Source organism: Sceloporus occidentalis, unplaced genomic scaffold, assembly GCF_023333645.1.
Source record: "Sceloporus occidentalis isolate IW3139 unplaced genomic scaffold, rSceOcc1.0.p SCAF_7, whole genome shotgun sequence".
NCBI classification, from domain to species: domain Eukaryota; kingdom Metazoa; phylum Chordata; class Lepidosauria; order Squamata; family Phrynosomatidae; genus Sceloporus; species Sceloporus occidentalis.
In genome coordinates, this window is record NW_028316987.1 from 50,000,141 (window position 1) to 50,019,794 (window position 19,654).

At 37.5% G+C, this 19,654-nt stretch overlaps 1 protein-coding gene across 1 annotated transcript in view; it reads left to right on the forward strand.

Moving 5' to 3' along the window:
* NEK10 (NIMA related kinase 10) overlaps window positions 1–18,598 on the forward strand; it is a 105,848-nt gene extending 87,250 nt beyond the window's left edge. Inside the window, exons 32-37 of the mRNA XM_089531322.1 lie at window positions 1,480–1,580; window positions 9,408–9,518; window positions 15,164–15,272; window positions 16,744–16,796; window positions 16,880–16,935; window positions 17,962–18,598. Of these exons, the coding sequence (XP_089387448.1) occupies window positions 1,480–1,580; window positions 9,408–9,518; window positions 15,164–15,272; window positions 16,744–16,796; window positions 16,880–16,935; window positions 17,962–18,010 (479 nt within the window). The 3' untranslated portion in view covers window positions 18,011–18,598. The remainder of the gene's footprint in view (window positions 1–1,479; window positions 1,581–9,407; window positions 9,519–15,163; window positions 15,273–16,743; window positions 16,797–16,879; window positions 16,936–17,961) is intronic.
* Window positions 18,599–19,654: the final 1,056 nt, after the last annotated feature.

The window sequence follows — 19,654 nt, forward strand, 5'->3', positions numbered from 1 at the left end:
AAATCAATTTGGGAGGAACAGCTTCACCTTCAAAGGAAGATGTGTTTCCATCTTTTCACCCAGTTGCTACCGTTACTATTCTGGTTTTAGTTCTGGCTTTATAGTAGCAAGTTGTACAAATTCTCCATTCTGTAATTAAAGTTGCATCTATGTTGTGATCTTGACTACAAGCCATAGGTTTCACAACCAGAGACTGAAATATTCCTAAAAAGCTCCCTTTAGAAAATAAAATGGGCCATATAATTTTGTGCCCATACATCACAAGTAACTTCCCCAGCTGTTCCCAGCTTCTCGGTGATTCAGTTGTTAAATTCCAAAATCTGTTCCCACTTTACTGAAATTCTGGTGTTTCAAGAAATGAGCATGATGATAAGCAACAACATTTGGCACCATTATTTACATGTATTGTGTGCATTGGTGTTTCACTAGTGGCAGCATTACATTCTAACAAGTAACACTTAAAATCTTCAGGAAAAAATCACCTTGTGTGACAATACCATATCATAAAAGTGAGAACTGGAGGCTTTATTTTCTCAGAGTGATCATTTTAAATGTCAGTGAACGTACACACATACCCATGTACTTCATGCTATTTTAGATGTTGTATTTCTATTTTAAGCCAAGAAATCCTATGCTAGAGTTGCTAATTGTCCTTAAACAAGAAAATTACTGAAAATGTTGCAGCATATTGCTCTACCATTTTCTATGATACTGAATCAGAAGGAAATGGAAAGATTACATATACAGTCGCCCCTCCTAACTCATGGGGGATCCGTTACATCCCCCCCGCTGCAAGTTAGGAGACTCGCAGATAATCAACCCCCATTGAAATGAATGGGCCGCGCTGGTGCATCTGAGCATTGGGCGCGCACGACGGGAGTGTGCACCATTCACCTCAATGGTGGGTCACTCCTCCATGGATCATCAGGTCCACAGACTTCAAGTCCACAGACTTGGAGGGGTGACTGTACTCTGTTTTAAGGGAAAGTGCATAAAATTGGATTCCTTTTATGGATTTTACATCTGCTTGCAAAGCAGACATAAAGTGATCTTGTTACACAAATTTCAAAGACTAAAAATAGGTTTAGTCTTTTTCCCAAGAATGTTGAAAGAGCAAATGAAAATAGTGATTTGACAGCCTTTATAAGACTAGCATAAAATATTATTGCATCTTTGGACACTGGGAGCTATTCCTGATTTCACTATTCCTTCTAGATAATAAGAGTATTTTGCCAGATGTAAAGGATGGAAAGATGTTTTATTTTTAGAATTCCTGATTTCATAATTAATTTAAATAAATTTCTGTAACTATTGATGTTTTTACAATAAGAGGAAGCACTAAATTCTCTGGCAATTTGCAACTTCCAAATACTGCCCTCCTATATTATTTTTCTTTCCTGGCTTTCCATATCTGCACTTGAAAGAAATGCTGAAAGTAGCAAATGGATTCTCACAGTTGACTAGTATTATCATCTGCAGCATCTGCAGGGATTGCTGTGTCACAACGGAAGGTGCGTCAGATCAGTGATCCTATTCAGCAGATTCTAATTCAGCTGCACAAGATCATATACATCACTCAGGTATGTTTAGAAGATATTTTCTTCACTCAGATAGAGCAGATCATAGTCTCTATCAGTTGCTGTTTTTCTATATACATAGTCGTCAAATCTTTGCTTCCAATTGGTGTTCGAGTGATGGAGGAAAGATAAGGGGGGAGTTAATAAAACCCATATACTTTATTCACTGACTGCCCCTACCTATAACTAAATATTTACCCAAATCTCTAGTAGCTTTGTAAAAATTATAGCTGTACAGGGCAATCTCTAAAGGTAAGAGAAGCCAGACCCTCTCTGAAATCTGAACACTACTTCTGACAGAAAGCAATCTGTTCCTGCAAAAGCAATATGAAAATAGCAGAATTTTCTCCAAGATATTGTTTTCTTTTCCTTTTAAAAATCATCACCCCACAACATATTTGGTATTCATCCTGATATTCAGTCTTTACTGCAACTTCTATGTTTTGTCTGGAGATTGTCAGAAATGCTCTAAAGATTTTGCCCGTGAACTGGTCCTTTGCCCCTTATCCACTCAGGCAAGTGTTCCTGGATATCCACAAACAGGTTAGCTGCCATATCTTTCTATCATTCTAAGGTAGTTTTCCAATGTATTGTTCTCCTCTTTATTACATATTTCAAATGTTTAGACAATTTTAATGGATTTTATAATGCCTATATAAAAGCAAAACAAGATGCTTTCATTTAGGCTCTGTTTGTTTTTTTAATTTATGAATGTATTATTGCTTATTGGAGAGACGTGCTAGGCAGAAACCATTAAATAACTCCAAAGTAGCACTTCTTAACTCCCACGTATACCAGCACGTGACCACCAAACTCAGTACTAGAAGGAGCAAATAGGTCTTGCAATACACACACACACACACACACACACATCTTATATGCAGAAAATATACAAAGAGCAGGCTTAGACTTAGAAGAAGGATACAGGAAGAGGCAACATCAACAGTCTGAGATATTTGGATGACAATATTAGTAGAAAACATCAGATACTTGGAACAATAACTAAGGAAGATCAAAGGAAGAAAGTGCAAAGGCAGGCTTAATGCTGAACATAAAGAAAACAAAAATAGCAACTGGAGGACCTACATAAATTTCACCTAGACAGTGAGGAAATTGAAATACAGTGCGCCTTTTCTTTACGTGGGGGATCCGTTCTGGACTTCACCATGTAAAGTGAATTTAAATGAATGGGGCTTGTGCATGTGGTGGCGTGAACCCCATTGTTCCCTGTGGGACGTGCCGCCCCTTCTTCCGCACGGCTTTCAGCATATGCTGTACTTAAATTACTCATACCTGGGATCAGACATTGATCAGAATGGAGACTTCAGTCAAGAGATAAGAAGACTTTTAGTAATGGGAAGGGCAGAAATTAACTAGACAAAATATTAAAGAGCAAAGATATATCACTGAGCACTAAAGTCAGAATCATCTAAGCAATGGTATTCTCCAACACTAGTATGTTTGGTTGTGATTACCGGACAGGGAAAAAAGCAGATAAAAACTCATTTGAGATGTGTTGTTGGAGATGAATGCTGAGGATACTATGGACAGCCAAATGACAAACAAATGGGTAGTTTTTTGTGGGTTTTTTGGGCTATGTGGCCATGTTCTAGAAGAGTTTCTTCCTGACGTTTCGCCAGCATCTATGGCAGGCATCTTCAGAGAATGCTTTGCTTGGAAAAAGTTGGATTGTTCTGTGCTGATGGCCGGCCTCAGGCTGGGAGGCTAATGCAAAAGAGGTTTAGTGTCTGCTAATTGGTGATCATTATCTGCTGGGAAAGCTCCTGTCTCTAGAACATGGCCACATAGTCTGAAAAACTCACAAAAAACTATGGATGCCGGCCATGAGAGCCTTCGACTTCACAAACAAATGGGTCTTTGGTCAAATCAAGCCTGAAATACCACTAGAAGCCAAGATGATCAAACTGAGGCTGTGAGGTCCCAACTGAGTGCAGATCTTTTCTTGAATCAGTCTAAAAAAGAAATTCTCTTAATTGCCAATAACAGTATTCAACTTAATCCAAACAGCATTCTCTTAATCCATGCCAATAACAGCATACAACTCAGAAAAGTTATATTTTTGTAAAAGAATTTGAAAACTTGATTTCCAAAATTGGTTGCCGCACATTTCCAAGTAACACAGAAGAGCTATATAAATATGTGAAAGGATAAATTACACATGGGAAGAAGAAATATATGAAGATAAATTCCAAATTTTGGAAAGTGAAGTGAAAGTGACACTCAAAGCAATTGGGAAGAATAAATCACCAGGAACAGATGAACATACTAATAATCATGCTACACTCCACAGAGACAGAATCAAGTTCAGTACTAACTAAAATATGCCAGAAAATATGGAAAACAAAGCAGTGGCCCACAGATTATAAAATGATGAATTCCTGTTTATTTTGGCATCACCTTGATACATAGTGAGGCCAAAGTCCTCACAGTAGATCTGATTTCTGAGTAAATATCCTTATGTTTGCACTGTAAATCTTCCTATGTCCAAAATTAATGGTTACACTCTAAATTCAGAATGTACATCTGAATTTATTGGCAGTTGAACCCAGCTCCTAATCATATCTTCACATCATTGGTCTTCATTCATTATCTTTGGCTTTTCATTCAGCCACCTTTCCTTTACGCCCTTGTGGTCATCCTGTTATTCACTATTCTTGATGTTCCTTTTGTTCATGACCTCTTTGTTTCTAGGGCAGTCTTATCATATGTTGCAAGATTTCTTACTTCCTCTGTTTGTATCTTAAACCTGCTTGCTTTTTTATCAGGATTTACCAACTTCCCTCTTTTGAATGCTTTATTCTTTTTTCTTCTCAAGATCAGGGTTCACAATGGCAAGACAGATTAACACATCCAGACCTTTTTCTATAATTTATTCTGTCACTCTGTAACAGAGATTATTTATTATGAATTTCACTGATCTCCTCCAAATTAAAATGCAACCAAGGTTTATTACAGGTGTATCGTTCTTGCACTTCAACTGCAGTATAATGTGTGAAGCAATGCTTCAATCAATGACTTCAGCCAGAGGAGATGTTTACTATAGATACATTCCTTATCGTCTTCAAGGAGGTATTCTGCTTGGCAAGATTTTGTTGACTGATATGATCCAGTTCCTCTTAAGTTCAGGGAGGGGGCATTTTGAAATTTCTTCCACAGGCTTGGAATTAGGCCTGAATGCATAATTCTGAGATGAAAGTCTGATGGGCATTCTTACAAGGATAAGAAATATATCTTTTTTCATGTAGATTTCTTTGAGGAGCTTCTGAAATAAACCAGCCTTTTCATCACCTTTTCCATTAGGGAATCAAAACCATATAGTTGGTTATGAATTTTCACAAATTGTAACAGATATTTTGCATTCCTTGAAGTAGCTGTACTCTAGAAACCATAATCAAACTATAAGTGGTAGCTATGTTCATAGAATATATGCCTTTTGTTATTTTGTCAATGCAATAACAGCTTCCCAATCGGTCTTCCTCAACTTGGTGCTCTTCTGATGTGTCGATTGATGACTCATTCCAGCAAGCATGATGGGCATTATATTCAAACACATCTGGAAGACATCAGGTTGGAAAAGTATATCATGGCGTATTGCTCTAACTGTGTTTATGTTTTATGTGACACCATTAAATTTCATGTTAACATCCGGCAAGATGTGTTCATTGTGAAGAAATAATTCCACATATTTCAGACTGCTTGGACAGGCTGTTACAGTTTAGAATTAAAACGTTGAAACAGAATGTAGGTGTTTCTAATGTAAGATTTAGATGAGTGTTAAGTGTATATTTCTAAAGCGGCATCTGTTTGAGAAGGGAGAAAGTAAGAAGATAGATCCAATAAAATTGTGAGCAACTATTCAGAAATGCCCACATGTAATATCTAATTGTAGGTTTACTTCTTGGAGGTTGGGGAAGCAACTGATCTCCATATGGGACGCGTTAGACAACCTACTTTTGCTGATCTCTTTGCTCCTTTGCTGATGCTTTATTTGGCCACATTGTTTGATAACCATGAGTACTGGGGCATCGCACTTTCTAACTTTCTCTCAAGCCTTGGCAGGGGTGGGGGAACAGGGTTTCTACTCATACAGTCACCACTGGGGAAATATTTCACTAAATCAAGGTGCCATCTGTACTCTGAATTTTTGGCTGTCATTAAAATAGTAAGGGAGAGGTAGTATACCAGTTCACTGATTAGTCCCCTGAGCCTTCAGATGCTTCTGTTCTTTGGTGTCGCCTAGTCTGTCATGAAACAGGATGATTTAAAACAAGCATTTAGACCCATCAAATGCAGCTCTTTCCTAACAGGCAAAATAGCTGAAGTTCATAAAGCAAGAGTTTCCATTGTTAGTTCTGGGCTTCCAGCAGCCTTTCCCATTCTGTTTCCATGACAACAGGTTTCATTCTGATCTGGAAAAGAAATCTTACAATCTTTAAAAAAATGATTATGTAAACCTCTTACCTTATTTCCACTCATTTGACATCTGAGTCTCTGAAAACAAGCAGGAACGAAAAGCCAGTAGTAGAAGCAACTTCACACACTTTATTTTATTGGTGGTGGCATCCCCGTCTTGCTTTCAGGGATTTCAGTATGATCAAACAATTTCCTTGTCTAACTTTAGGGTGTCTTTAGATATTCACTGTATGATCACTTATCAACAAATGTCAAGCACTCCCAAGTCCCAGCCAAACCAAAGTAATGTACATTCTAGCTCAGTTGTGATTAGTGTTTACCATATATACTCATGTAAGTATGAGTTGAGGGTATGTAAAGGATATAAAAGATGATGCAAAGGAAAATGATGAGAAAGAACACCACTATTTTCCCACCCAGGCATTCAAAAAAGGCAGAAATGGTGCTGTGGAAGAGAGAACAGAAGGGGTCAGTGCTTCTTTTAGGTTCTCCCAGATGTACTAAGCTCTTGCCTTTTGCCACTCTACTTAGAGAAGGGGATGGTTCCTATTTTGATAAGAGTACAGTACAAGTCACCCCTTGTAACTCAGGGATCTGCAACCTTGAATACTCACTTCTGTTATTTCCAATGGGGTGCATCCCTATGAGCACACACCCCATTCAAGCCTATGGGGCTAGGATATGTGCAAGCCCCCGTTTTCGTGGGGGGGGGGGACTTCCGGAATGGATCCCTGTAAAAACAGAAGGCCAGCTGTACTTACGTCGACTTGATGATATGTAAATCCAGGGGTTTGGGGTCAATTTTTTGACTAAAATTTCTAGTCTTATGCATGAGTATACACAATAGCTTTTAGAAATTAAGTTGCTCAAACTCAAGTCTATTTAAAAGACTTGATCCATGGTATGTCTGGAACATATTATCTCTATTGTGAAATAAGTATTGTGAAGCATTCTGCACTTAATCAAAACAACTGCCGTCTTTTGTTACTTTGAGTTTTCCAAGGTGAAGCCCTGTGTGCTGAGAACAGATGTCTGCAATGAGCTCTAGTAAAACAGAGTTATTAATCCGTGTAATCAAATCCTTGTCAGGGATGATGGGAGTTGTTGCTCTTCACCTCAGGCTGTAACTCACCACCTTGTTAATGAAGCTGAGCTGACCAGCTTTGGTCAGTGGTTATTGCTTTCTCCCAAAGCAGCAGAGTTTTCTGAGAATAGGCTGAAGACCCTGACAATCTTCTCCAAGCCTTCTCACTCTTCTTCTTCAGATGTCTCCAAACACCATCAGGATTCTGCTGGTTCTTCACTCAAGACACCAACACAACTCAGTAGTCTTAGATAAAAGATCTACTTTATTCTACTAAATACAGGCCTGTTACAGACTGCCAAAATAAAGCTGCTTCGGGTCTCTTTGGAGGTATGCTATTTAAATGATGCATGGGTCCTAAGAGTCCGGAGTTCACACCAAAGCCACACTCCATTCCTAAGCACCGGAGTGCAGCTTTTGGTGCAGCTTCCGGATTCTTAGGATGCATGCATCATTTAAATAGCATACCTCCAAAGAGATCCGAAGCAGCTTTATTTTGGCAGTCTGTAACAGGCCACAGTTACTATCTCTATATGCCCAACAATCCACAATATCTCTACACTCTACCAATACTCCACAACTACCCACAAGTTACATTAGCAAAACTGGCAATTATTATAGCAAATGTTTGTTACCACCCACTAGACAATTACCACCCAGTGGGTGTGTACATTCACAATGATTGGTTGACTTCTGTTCATCCCATACTCAAGTCCAACCCATGAACATCATCTGATCACCTTGTACATGTAACAAGTCTCAGGTGTTACCAATGTACATTTCTTAATTTTGTCCTTGGCTCCCAAGACTTCTAAATTATATCATCCTTTACACCTGTGTGATTTCTTAATTGTTCATGCTTAGTCATTCTGACTCTCACATACATATTTTATTTCTATAACTGCATGTCCTATGTTGCATTTCCTTGACAATCCTGACTTCAATATTTTAGTACATATTAAAAGTTGTTTCACAACTTATGTTTTTATGTCCCTTAAATATATTATATAGTTACCTAAAAGTATCTATGAAAAACATGTTTGGAATTATGTGTATGATATGGATGCATGTTGGGGAAAATGGTCTCCCTATATAGATGTGTTTTTAAAGACTGAAAGCTAATATGTTGTGAAAAATAGGTAATGCCTCTAATTAACTGGTTTGCTCTGAAAAATCTGTAATTAAAGCTTTAATCAGTGAAGAGGAAGCTTGCAGCTTGAAAAAATATTACTGAGACAACAACTTCAGTGTCTATTTGCTTTACATAGTAACAGAAGCAAAAAACAACAACAGACAAATCTCTTCCTCTAAGAAACTCAGAGTTATAATCATCAAATTCTAGATAGACTAGAGTGACCAAGTATGAGCATGAACAAATTTTGTTACATCAAAATAGGCACTGTTTGTTGCTATTGACATTTGGATCTTACCTTCCTCCCATGATTAAATTTATGGTATTACTGTATACATGTGTTTCCCAAGCAGCTTCCCATTCAAGCAAGTTTCATCAAGACTACTTAATAACATACTTTGAGATCGTGCCCTAGGACTGTTTCAGTTGTTCTGTTTCCATTGGAGATGAGGTCCAAGGGTTATATTGCTTTGTATTTGGATATTAAGGAGAGATTTAATGAAACCAACAAAGAAGGAGTGAAGAGTTTAAGAATCAAAGGAAAGGAGGGGAGAATGGAATCCTTTAATGAAAGTGAAATGTACAAGATCTCAAAGAGTGAATTCATCTTTATAGATCCTAACTTATCAGAACTTATGGGCCAACTCAGTGAAGGTGAAATCAGTTAACTTGGAAGTCAAAAATCTATTATCATAGTGATATACTGTACATTGAACTAAATCCTGATATTATGTATTCTACACTTGGCCACAAGTGGACTTTTCAATATTAGACTTATTGGCAAGACCCCAGTTTGAATTTTTCTTTTCCTTCAACTTACTTAGTGTAAGCTGCTACTTAGCCTAAGGCCTCAGAATGGGAGTAATAATCTTAAACTGTTTTGCACCAGGATTATTGAATTAATATATATTGGGAGTGGTATTTAAATTATTATTAGTAGGAGAAGTGATAATAAAAGAAGAGACATTAGCATTTCTGTCCTGGAAATAATAGTTGAAACTATATGAGTAGTATAAATGATAGAGGTAAAAAAATGAGTCCTAACTGTTTTTCCTAACAATAAAATTGTTCATGCGATTCACTCACTGTTTTCCTAGGTAACAGTGGTTATGCTTTCATGTTTCTTTTTACAATATAAAGAATACAAAAAGATGATAACTGTTCCTGCATCTTCAAACAGCTTCCTCCAACTTTGCATTGCAACTTGAAAAGAAGAGTCATTGAGAGATTCAAGAAATCACTGTTCAGTCAGCAGAGCAATCCATGTTACTTGAAAGCAGAAATAAAAAAGGTGCAGTATTCTAAATTTCACTTCAAGAGCAATCATGATTTTGTTGTTATTTTGAAATGTGAACCACATATTTAAAGGAGTTATTGGTAAGTACTGGGGATGTGGTGGCTCAAGTGGTTAAGACGCTTTTGATTGCAAGATCGGCAGGTTGGCAGTTCGAGGCCCAGGTGTTGCATGATGGGGTGAGCGCCCATTACTAGTTCCAGCTTCTGCCAACCTAGCAGTTCGAAAGCATACAAATGCAAGTAGATAAATAGGTACCACTTCGTTTGGGAAGGTAAACAATGTTCTGGGCAGTTATGTTGGCCCCATGATCACAGAGTAGTCTCTGACAATGCTGGCTCTTCATCTTAGTAATGGAGATAAGCATCACCCCCTGCAGTTCGACACAACAACAACCTTATCAATAGGGAATACCTTTACCTATTGGTAAGTATATCTCAAGAATAACTAAGGTGCTTGGCATTTACATATGTAGATGTGCATGTTTTTTTCATGAAGAATAGATGCTCTTGGTTAGCAACCAGCAGCTTTAAATTGACTTTATAAACAATAACTATTTTTTGAAACTTTAAAATTCATCTGGAGATAAATAGTAGGCTAAATGTTAGACCTACTAAAGCCTGTATTAGAGTGGATCCACTAAAATGAATGGAAAATGCCCATTCATATCAGTAGGTCCATTCTAGTTAGCATTATCATGGATTCGGCCCAATGATGTGCGTGCGTGTGTGCGTGTGTGTGTGTGAATCATGGTAATATACAGAAAATAGAAGAAAAGTCTGATATCTGCTCATAAACTGACATTTAAAAAACCACTGCTGTTCAAGATTGGATAATTATCTTTTATTTATTTATTTATTTATTTATTTATTTATTTATATCCCACCTTTCTTCCAAAGTGAGACCCAAGGCAGCTAACAACATATATAAAACACATTAAACAACAATTAAAATTGTACAGTTAAAATAATAAAAACATAAAAAATACAAATATAAAATTTTAAACATACAAAGTTAAAAATAATAACCTAAAACCAACCCCCTCATCCCCCAATAAAACCAAGAAATAGAAATAGTCAAAGAATTCCTATACTTGGGATCAAACATTGATAGAAATGGGGACTTCAGTCAGGAAATCAGAAGATTAAGAATTGGGGGAGGGTGGCTATGAAAGAATTAGAAAAAATTCCAAAATGCAAAAATATACAACTCAGCACAAAAGTTGGAATCATACAAGCCACCGTATTCCCTATTACAATGTATGGATGTGAGAGCTGTACTGTTAAGAAAGATGATAGGAAGAAAATTCATTCATTTGAGATGTGGTGCTGGAGAAGAGTGCTGAGGATCCCATGGACAGCCAAAGGTAAAAAACCTCATGGGTCCTAGAGAAGATCAAGCCGGAAACCTCCCTGGAAGCCAAGATGACCAAACAGAGGCTGTCATACTTCGGACACATCATGAGAAGGAAGGATTCATTGGAAAAGACAATAATGCTGAGAAAGATGGAAGAAAGTAGGAAGAGAGGAAGGTCACATGCCAGATGGATGGACTCTCTTAAGGAGGTCACGGGTATGAGTTTACAGGACCTGAGCAGAGCAGTGGAGGACAGGGGGTCTTGGAGATGTCTCATCCATAGGGTCACCATGAGTCAAGATCGACTCGAAGGCAGTTAACAACTGCATTCGAGTCACATTATGAATAGCTGCATATAATGATTTCAATCTCCTATTTTCATAAAATGTTTCGTGGTTGCTGTAAACAGTCAGTTTGGAATAGTAGCAGTGGCTGCCTGACTGGCAATGTGATACAAGAAGAGTCTGATGTTAATATTCACAATGGAAGCATCTATGAGTCTGTCTGTCTGTTCTGAAAATGAGAGATGATCTTGAATAGATCAGATAAAAAAAGAAGAGTGGGATTGCAAATGGAAAATTAAAAGGCAATGTTTTGAGAGGCTGAATGGGGGAAAGCTTTAACCTTTGGGCATTGTCATTTTTCTCAGCCTGCCCAGAAAACACTGACGTTGCCAATATGTGCTTTGATACTACATAATCTTGACATAGTCCAGCAGGCCTTAGTTCAGCTCATTGCTTTCCAGCCATAGCATTCTTGCAGGCATTGTGAGACCTACATCTGTTTACAAATCTGCATTTTGGATACTGTCCAGTGCAGAATGTATGGATGATTCTGAAAACTGTAGAAAAAAATATATATGAAAGATGACAAAAGGGGCATTACAAATAAGAATATCTTTACAGAGCAAGTAAAAAAGATATCAACAGTACATTTGGCCATAAGGTGGATTAATATTGTGCCAGGTGTCCCAACAGATGGAGCCAACTGATGATACATTTCTGTTCTGTTTTGATATCCTGAAGGCTCAAAAGAATAGTAGCATAAATAACAAAATCAAACACATTCACACTTATGTGGTACTACTAGCTCTGTATTTGTGCCCAAGAACCAAATGCCTGAATAAAGTTCTTGCATTGCTTTGGGGAAAAGCCATATAATTAATGGAAACTCTGGCATTATATTCTGCTCCAAGTTGCATGTTTTATCAAGCTGGGGAGGACCCAACAGACATGACAAAATACTGCCTGATTACTACACAGTTATTTTGATATTTGAACAGTTATCTGAGTTAAAACATGTTTTATGAATCAGTTGGCAGGCAAGCAGAGTGCCCCCCATCGCCCTACAAATTCTCCACTCCACTCAACATCCATGATGGTAGATAAGGGCAGGAGCTCTTTAGTTTCAGGACAACCACTGTAGAATGAACATCTGTCTGATGTTGTCTTCAAGTTTGTTTTTTCATATCAGGTTAAAATATGGAGTTTTAGAGTAGATTTTGGTGAGAGTCGAAGCCTACTTCATTTCTTTTTGTTTTGGGGCCCAGTATCCCATGTTATGTCTCTGCTTGTTTTAATATTGTTATAACTCCCCTAAAGGCAACAGATCCCATCTGATCAGCTCTGCTTAGTACTTGTGTGGGAGACTACCAATGAATACCAGGTGGTGCAGGCTATATTTCAGGGGGATGAACTGGCAAATCCATCTCTGAATGTAAAGTCAAAGGCTTTCATGGCCAGCATCCATAGTTTTTTGTGGGTTTTTCGGGCTATGTGGCCATGTTCCAGAAAAGTTTCTTCCTGATGTTTCGCCAGCATCTGTGGCTGGCATCTTCAGAGGATGCCAGCCAGAGATGCTGGTGAAATGTCAGGAAGAAACTTTTCTGGAACATGGCCACATAGCCCGAAAAACCCACAAAAAACCATGTCTGAATATTCCTTGTGTAAGAAAACCTTATAAAATTCATGGAGTCATCATATGTTGACAAGCAAGTTGAAGGCACATACACACATGGCTATATAGTTGTAATTGGTGTTTGTAGTTTTGTTTGTTTTTATTTTAAGTCACTGAGGTATTATAAGGAAAATTAGGCTAACAAATATCAAATCAGTAATAATAAAAATAATCCAAATCAAACCATTGCCCTTTATGTTCAACAATAATAGAGCTTTACACAGACAAGCCCACAAGAATCTTGCTTGTTTGTGCCATAAAAAGAAAGTAGATCAAGAGGTCTGTCCTTGCACATGCGTTGGTCTTTCTGTTGGATATTACATTGCTGTGAATCCATGGTCTTATGTCCATGCTGGTTAAATCTGTTCCATAAAGCAGAGGGCAAATGAAAGAAAATTTATCTCTCAGTGCAAATGCTTATAAAAATTTAATGTGTGTGTTCCTGTGGTTGGTTATCCTACACTTGACCCTAATTAAAAAGCAGTGCCTCGTGGCATATGTCTATTCCTGGACTGGGGTTCCTGCACTGATTCTCAATATCATATCAAATATTCCTTGTTTCTCCCATGTAATAAAAGGGCAATTCTAGTTGCCTTTGTATAGAGGTTATCTATAAAGTTACTAAGTAGGAGGATGTTAATTTTTGATGTGTAAATGATATCTAGAGCTCCTCCCCCCCCCCCCCCACCAATGGTTTTCATTACCTGCTCTGTTCTCATTTTGGGGCATTAAGTTTTTAAATTAGGAGCTTCCCTTGAAGCAAGAAGAATGATCCATAACGAAGTTCAAGTGCCACCATTTCTTCTCCTGCCTGGGTTAAATACACAACCTCTAGGAAAACTGAAATAGACAACAGTATGTCGGTTCTGGATTTTTAATTCTGTAACTGAAAATGACAGTATACTGGCTTTAGCTCAAAACTGTAAATTAAACTTGATAGTCTTTAATATGAAAACCTTATACCAATTTAAATTTGGAGAAATCTGTTCACCTGTCTGAAGCCAGTTAGTGCCTGGATAGTACCTGTCACTTTCAGGATTAGACATTTTCACCTATATTTCATCTGGTATGACATTTGTTACTTTTTTGAGTAGTCTCAAAAGGATAGAGCATCCTGGAAAGATCAAAATGATGGAAATCACATAGTCACTGGGCCCAAGCAGTCTGCTGTGATGAAAATCCAGACACTGGCCACTTATAGACTGCAGAAAATGTAACATTAGAGATTCAAATTTGCTTGTAAATAGGTGGTACATCTTGCTTCCATGTTCTCATGATCCCATGCTTATAATTTTTTTAAGTTTTAAAAAATATTATATTAAATGAAGCATTAATTTTAAACAGCTTAAAAGCCTTTTAAACATAAAATGCAAATAAAAGCACAGCTCCAGTTAATAGCCAAAAGCCTGTCTAAATAAATCAGGCTTTGTTTTCTGTCAAAAGGAAAACAGAAAGGAAGCAAGGCTAGCCTAGAGGAAGCTAGTGAAATAAATAAAAGGGTTGTTGTTTTATCTCACCATATTTTAAACCTCCTTCTCAAATGCAAACAATTTAAGCTCAGACTCCTTCCACTCCATTTCTTTCCATGTTGTGCTTTTAAAACCCTACAACCTGGCACTCTACAGTGGCATGTTGCAAGATCTTTGAACTCCATCATATCCTTGAGGACTGCTTATGTTTGCCGTGCAAGGATCTATAGGGCAGAACATAATTCCCACACTGGCATTGGAAGAGGAATAGATCAATATTCCTTTGCTTCATTTTACATCTTTGCAAAGGTAGTAGCTCTTCCTAAATTCCCTAAAAGAGCACAAACTTAACATTATTATTATTATTATTATTATTATTATTATTAAACTTTATTTATATACCATTATAAATTTACACAGCGCTGTACATACAATTAAAAAATTGTTAAAAAGAAACCTGCCAGTGGCATACATTCTACAGGATAATAACAAAATACATATAACACAATAGATAATAATACAAGATAGCATTAACATGAGCTTAATATGATTTCATGTAGAGCCTCTGCTCTTAGGCTTTCAATGTAAATGTTTCTGGATTGCTATTGGAAGGAAGGCTTTCTCTGCTTTGGAAACCTTTCTGGTGCAGACCCTGAATGCCCCATTTCCTGCTCCGAAGGAACCCTCACCATAGTTTCAAAACCGCCAGGTTCATGACAAAATGCAAATACTGTTAATGATGTGTGTGCAGCATAGTCTGTTCTTAGATTCTCTTTGTCTACTCTACACCTTTGTCTCTGATTTACTGTCTAAATAGATGACAAGGAATTAAGTTAACATTTACCTTTGACGTCTTTGCAGCTTCTCCAAGGTTCTCCAGAGATGATTGAACCTAACTTTTTGACATCAGATTGTCACCTGTTGCTTCACTCTTCAGCAGGAAGTACTTTGGTCTTGGACGACAGACCAGGTAAATCTAGCAAAAAAAAACCAAAAAACCCAACCAAAAACCATTTTGTTCATCCATTAATGATAATATTTACAATATTCAATAAATGCAAGTTACTGATATTAAACTCAAATTCAGCATTTATGGCAACAAATTCCTGTCAACCCTAACCAGTATAACCAACATTCAGGAGTGATGAGGGGTGTAGGCCTACAGCATCTGGAGAGCCAGAGGTTTTGTAAGTTGCTCCAGACATGGGTAGCAGCATAGTAAAACCTACAGAGGAAGGAGTTAAAGAAGCATGTGAACTGAAAGTTGAGAAGCAGTGAACTATGAATGAAATAAAATGACATATAAGCAGGGCATATATATAAAAATACAGAGCAAGCAGCTTGTAGCATGAAGCCTTGTGTGGAAGAGTAATATGGCCATGGCAAAAAGCATTCTGAAGAGAAACATTATGAGCTGTTAGTGTTTGAAGAAATAGAAAAGAAGTACACCAAATAAGAAGAGGTTAAGATCTTTGTTATGGAGCCATGTATACTGGTAGATACAGCAAGTTAACAAACTGTATATTGCATATAATTTTGAAAGGGCAATGCATTTTGTATATTTTGCTATGATGAGAATAAAAATATTAATTTGAGAGGCTTACATGACCAGGCATAAAAAAAATATCCTGCTTTTTATGGAAAGGTGCCTGTTTGTGTACTGCAGTTGTCTGTCTGTCTGTCTATCATCCTGATGCCGACACACATGACATTTTATGAAGAGATGCAAGAGACAAAACAGTACAATAAAGGAATTTACTGAGGGCATTGGTGTTTTTTTAGGAATTGATGATTTGAGTTCCTTAAGGCTCAGCTCCACATTCTTTGGCCACTACAACATTATAGGGGCCCATTCCATGAAAATAAAGCAAATGGGAAGTGGAAAAAAATGACACCTTTTTACTTTTGGGAAGTTCCAGAGAGTAAAAAGGTGTCGTTTTTGTTGACTTTCTATTTGCTTTATTTTCACGTTATTTCTGTTTGGGAGAAATGTCGTCTGAAAAACCTCCTGCATTTGCGGGGTTCCCCCCCCCCCTACTTTTTAAATCCTGTTTCTGAACAGAATTCATCTAGTGTGATAAGGTCCATAGTCTCCCACACACACTATATATATTTCAAACCCAGAACACTTTACTGGCTTACTACAAATGTCTAACTATGGCATCTTTTAATTCACAATGAACATTTTTGCTTTGTACCACCTGCTTTTTTGCCTTCATTTTGTCTGGGACCAAACAAGAGTTTTGTGTTATTTTCCTCCCATATCTAAGAATCAGCTACTACCCATAAGATTAGGGTTTGGTTGGGTTACTACTGTAATAAATTATATCATAAAATAATGATAATTATTTTATATGTTTAAGAACAGAGGCTCTGTGTTTCACATTTCTGTAAAAGAACTATCTCATTATCCAGTATTATCTGATCCAATTTACTCATAGGTTTCCCTAGAGCTTTTGACATGAATGAAGGAATGACATACGAACAAATGCAGGTCAGACATTACATTGTTATAGCAATTTTTTTAGTTCCATTGTAGTAACACATAATGAAACACAGCATGCTTCATTTTTGTAGACTGTGATTGAAGAGGTTCTGGAGGAATGTGGTTATTACAGTTTCGCTTCAAATAGGTAAGTTTCATTTGAGAAGGAGGTTTAAATTATGGTGAGGTTAAAAAAACCCTTTTATTTATTTTGCTAGTTATAGTTTCCTCTAGGCTAGGCTTGCTACCTTTCTGTTTTCCTTTTGACAGAAAACAAAGCCTGATTTATTTAGACAGGCTTTTGGCTATTAACTGGAGCTGTGCTTTTATTTGCATTTTATGTTTAAAATGTTTAAAAGCTTATGCTAAAGCAGATTGTTACTTCATGCTGCCTATATTATATACTCTGACTGGTAGCAGCTCTCAGCATATCTTTCTCAGGCCTTCTCAGTATGCTGATGGCCCACAACTCTATCATTCCTTTTCATCTAACTCAAAGGAAGCTATTTCATTACTAAACCAGTGACTACTTGCAGTGATGGACTGGATGAAGGTGAACAAATTGAAGCTTAATCAGACAAGACAGAGGTGTTCCTGCTTATTCAAAAAGCAGATCAGGCAATAGGGATTCAGCCTGTGTTGAATGAGGTTACACTCTCCCCTGAAATCACAGGTTTAATTCTTTGTCTTGTTCAAATTTACACATCTCAGATATACGACAATTATATAATGAAATAAACAAATTTTGCTATTCTGTGACTTGGTTCTTGTGTAGAATTTGATGCTCTTTGTTAGCTATAACATTTACTCTGTTAAACCAAACCAGACTGGCTTTAAGAGCACCAGCAGGCTGTGGCCTGAGCAAATGGAAGGGTCCGTCCCATGTTCAGACTGCAAATTGCTAATAATATTTGAGAGGTATTTCTCACCTACCATTTTTACCAGTTTCTGTAGTGACTGATAGGTTGAGATTTCTATTATCAGCTGTTCTGCTAATGCAAAATATCCTAGTAACTTGTGCAGGGGAAGGTGATAAGTTCTTTTCTTACCATTCTCCTGATGCATCTCTGCTATATTCCAACTTAAAAGTGCAAAGATCCAGTCTGACTATGTGAGTATAAATCTTATGGATTTTCTCATCCCATAAAAACACTTACAGCCTCTTACATCTTAGGTATCAATATTATCCATGGGGAGCAAGGAATCATCCAGCCAGAAGATGAGCACCTGGAATTCTGACTAGATTGGCATATTTTCTAATGAGGTCTAAATGCCTTGACTTCAGCTGTTACTGTCTTATTGCCAAAGGGAAGCACTTTCTTCAGATCGCAAGAAAAGAAATATCATTATGTTTCAAGGAGCTTACAATGAGTCATTCAAACAGTAGAACTGAAGTACACAACTTTGACACTAGGTGATGGCAGTGTATTTTTCTCTGGCAAGATACTTCTTTTGGTGCAGACTGTGGACATTCTTCTGGATATCTGCATTAAGATGAGAACACAATACTTCTAGTTAATTCTTCTATCTTTGGAAAGCACTGGTGATTATGCAGGATTGTCGGAAGTGTTTTAATTTTTTAAAGATTTAATTATATCAGAGATTTATATTCATATTAAGAGTATTTAAGAGTATTTTTTATAATGAGAAAATACCGGATTTGGGTGTAGAATGAATAGTTAATATCTTTGCTAGGTCCAAATTGGGAATTGTCTCAAGCCCATTTAGAATGCCCATTATTTCACAGTAGTTATTTTAGATATATGTAGCCTTTGGCTTATGCGTGATTTCTGCTTTAGACAGTATTAACCATTTGTGCAACCTCTAATAATTGTTTAGTGTTAGAACTAATGCTTAGGCTATTCAGATTCTATAAATATATAAATGGCAGTGTAATATGTATATAGGACACTTCTAAAGTGTATTATTGTATGCAATAAAATTATCAGTCTTCGTAACCCCTTGCAGGGGAGTCATCCCTTTCTGATTTGCAGATAAATTGCAGCAATTGGATCTGGCTGGGCCTCGTAAGAGCTTATCCATAAACACATCTAGAGACTCCCCGCTGACAGTGTTGTTGCTCAAACTTCCAGTCTCTTCCCATCCTAGGAATGGAAGAGATAAACACAAAGTTAGCCTCTGCATTCCATGGATTAATTCTGCAGGTGTACCTTAGTCATAGCTAGTCATGTGAGGGCAGTGGACTGTAAGGATTTAACTACTAGCCTAGAGCCAGGCCAAGGTAACATGTTCTTCTTTGAAAGTTTTACTAGATGTGAGCCACAAAAGTGAAGATTTTATGACTTTTAACCTGGAGCTATGCATGGAAATATGTTGTCTTTTAGCACCATCACCCCTTTTGTAGCATTAGTGAGTGCTACCAGTGATCACAAAAACAAAATTGCCTTCCATTTTGATGGATTATGACCTTGGGAAAGACATGGCTTGTTCTGCAGTGACAGGCATCAGCCATGGAATCAATAATCATAATGTTATTTGAGCAGTAAAGGATGAGCTATTAGTACAGCCTAGACTGGATACACCAAGGGAGCAGGTATTAGTGACTGGAAGAATCCCTGAACACAGAGGGGGGCATGGAAGGGAAGAACCAGCATGCAGTAGTAGTACTTGGCAGTAGTCACACACTGTCTCACCCTGAGGTCTGAGTTTACTGTCTTACCAGTACGTCATGCTGCTATATGTGAAGAACGCCATAACAGTCAATTCTTCATCAACTCATTCCAGCTTCATCTCAGGAGGCTGCTGCCTGCTAATACCCAAAACCACTGCAAAGTGATTGTTTGGAAGACTAATGAACAGCCAGCTCTGAGGTTGCTGCCTGTCTCTCCAGCTGCAAAGAGGCCACT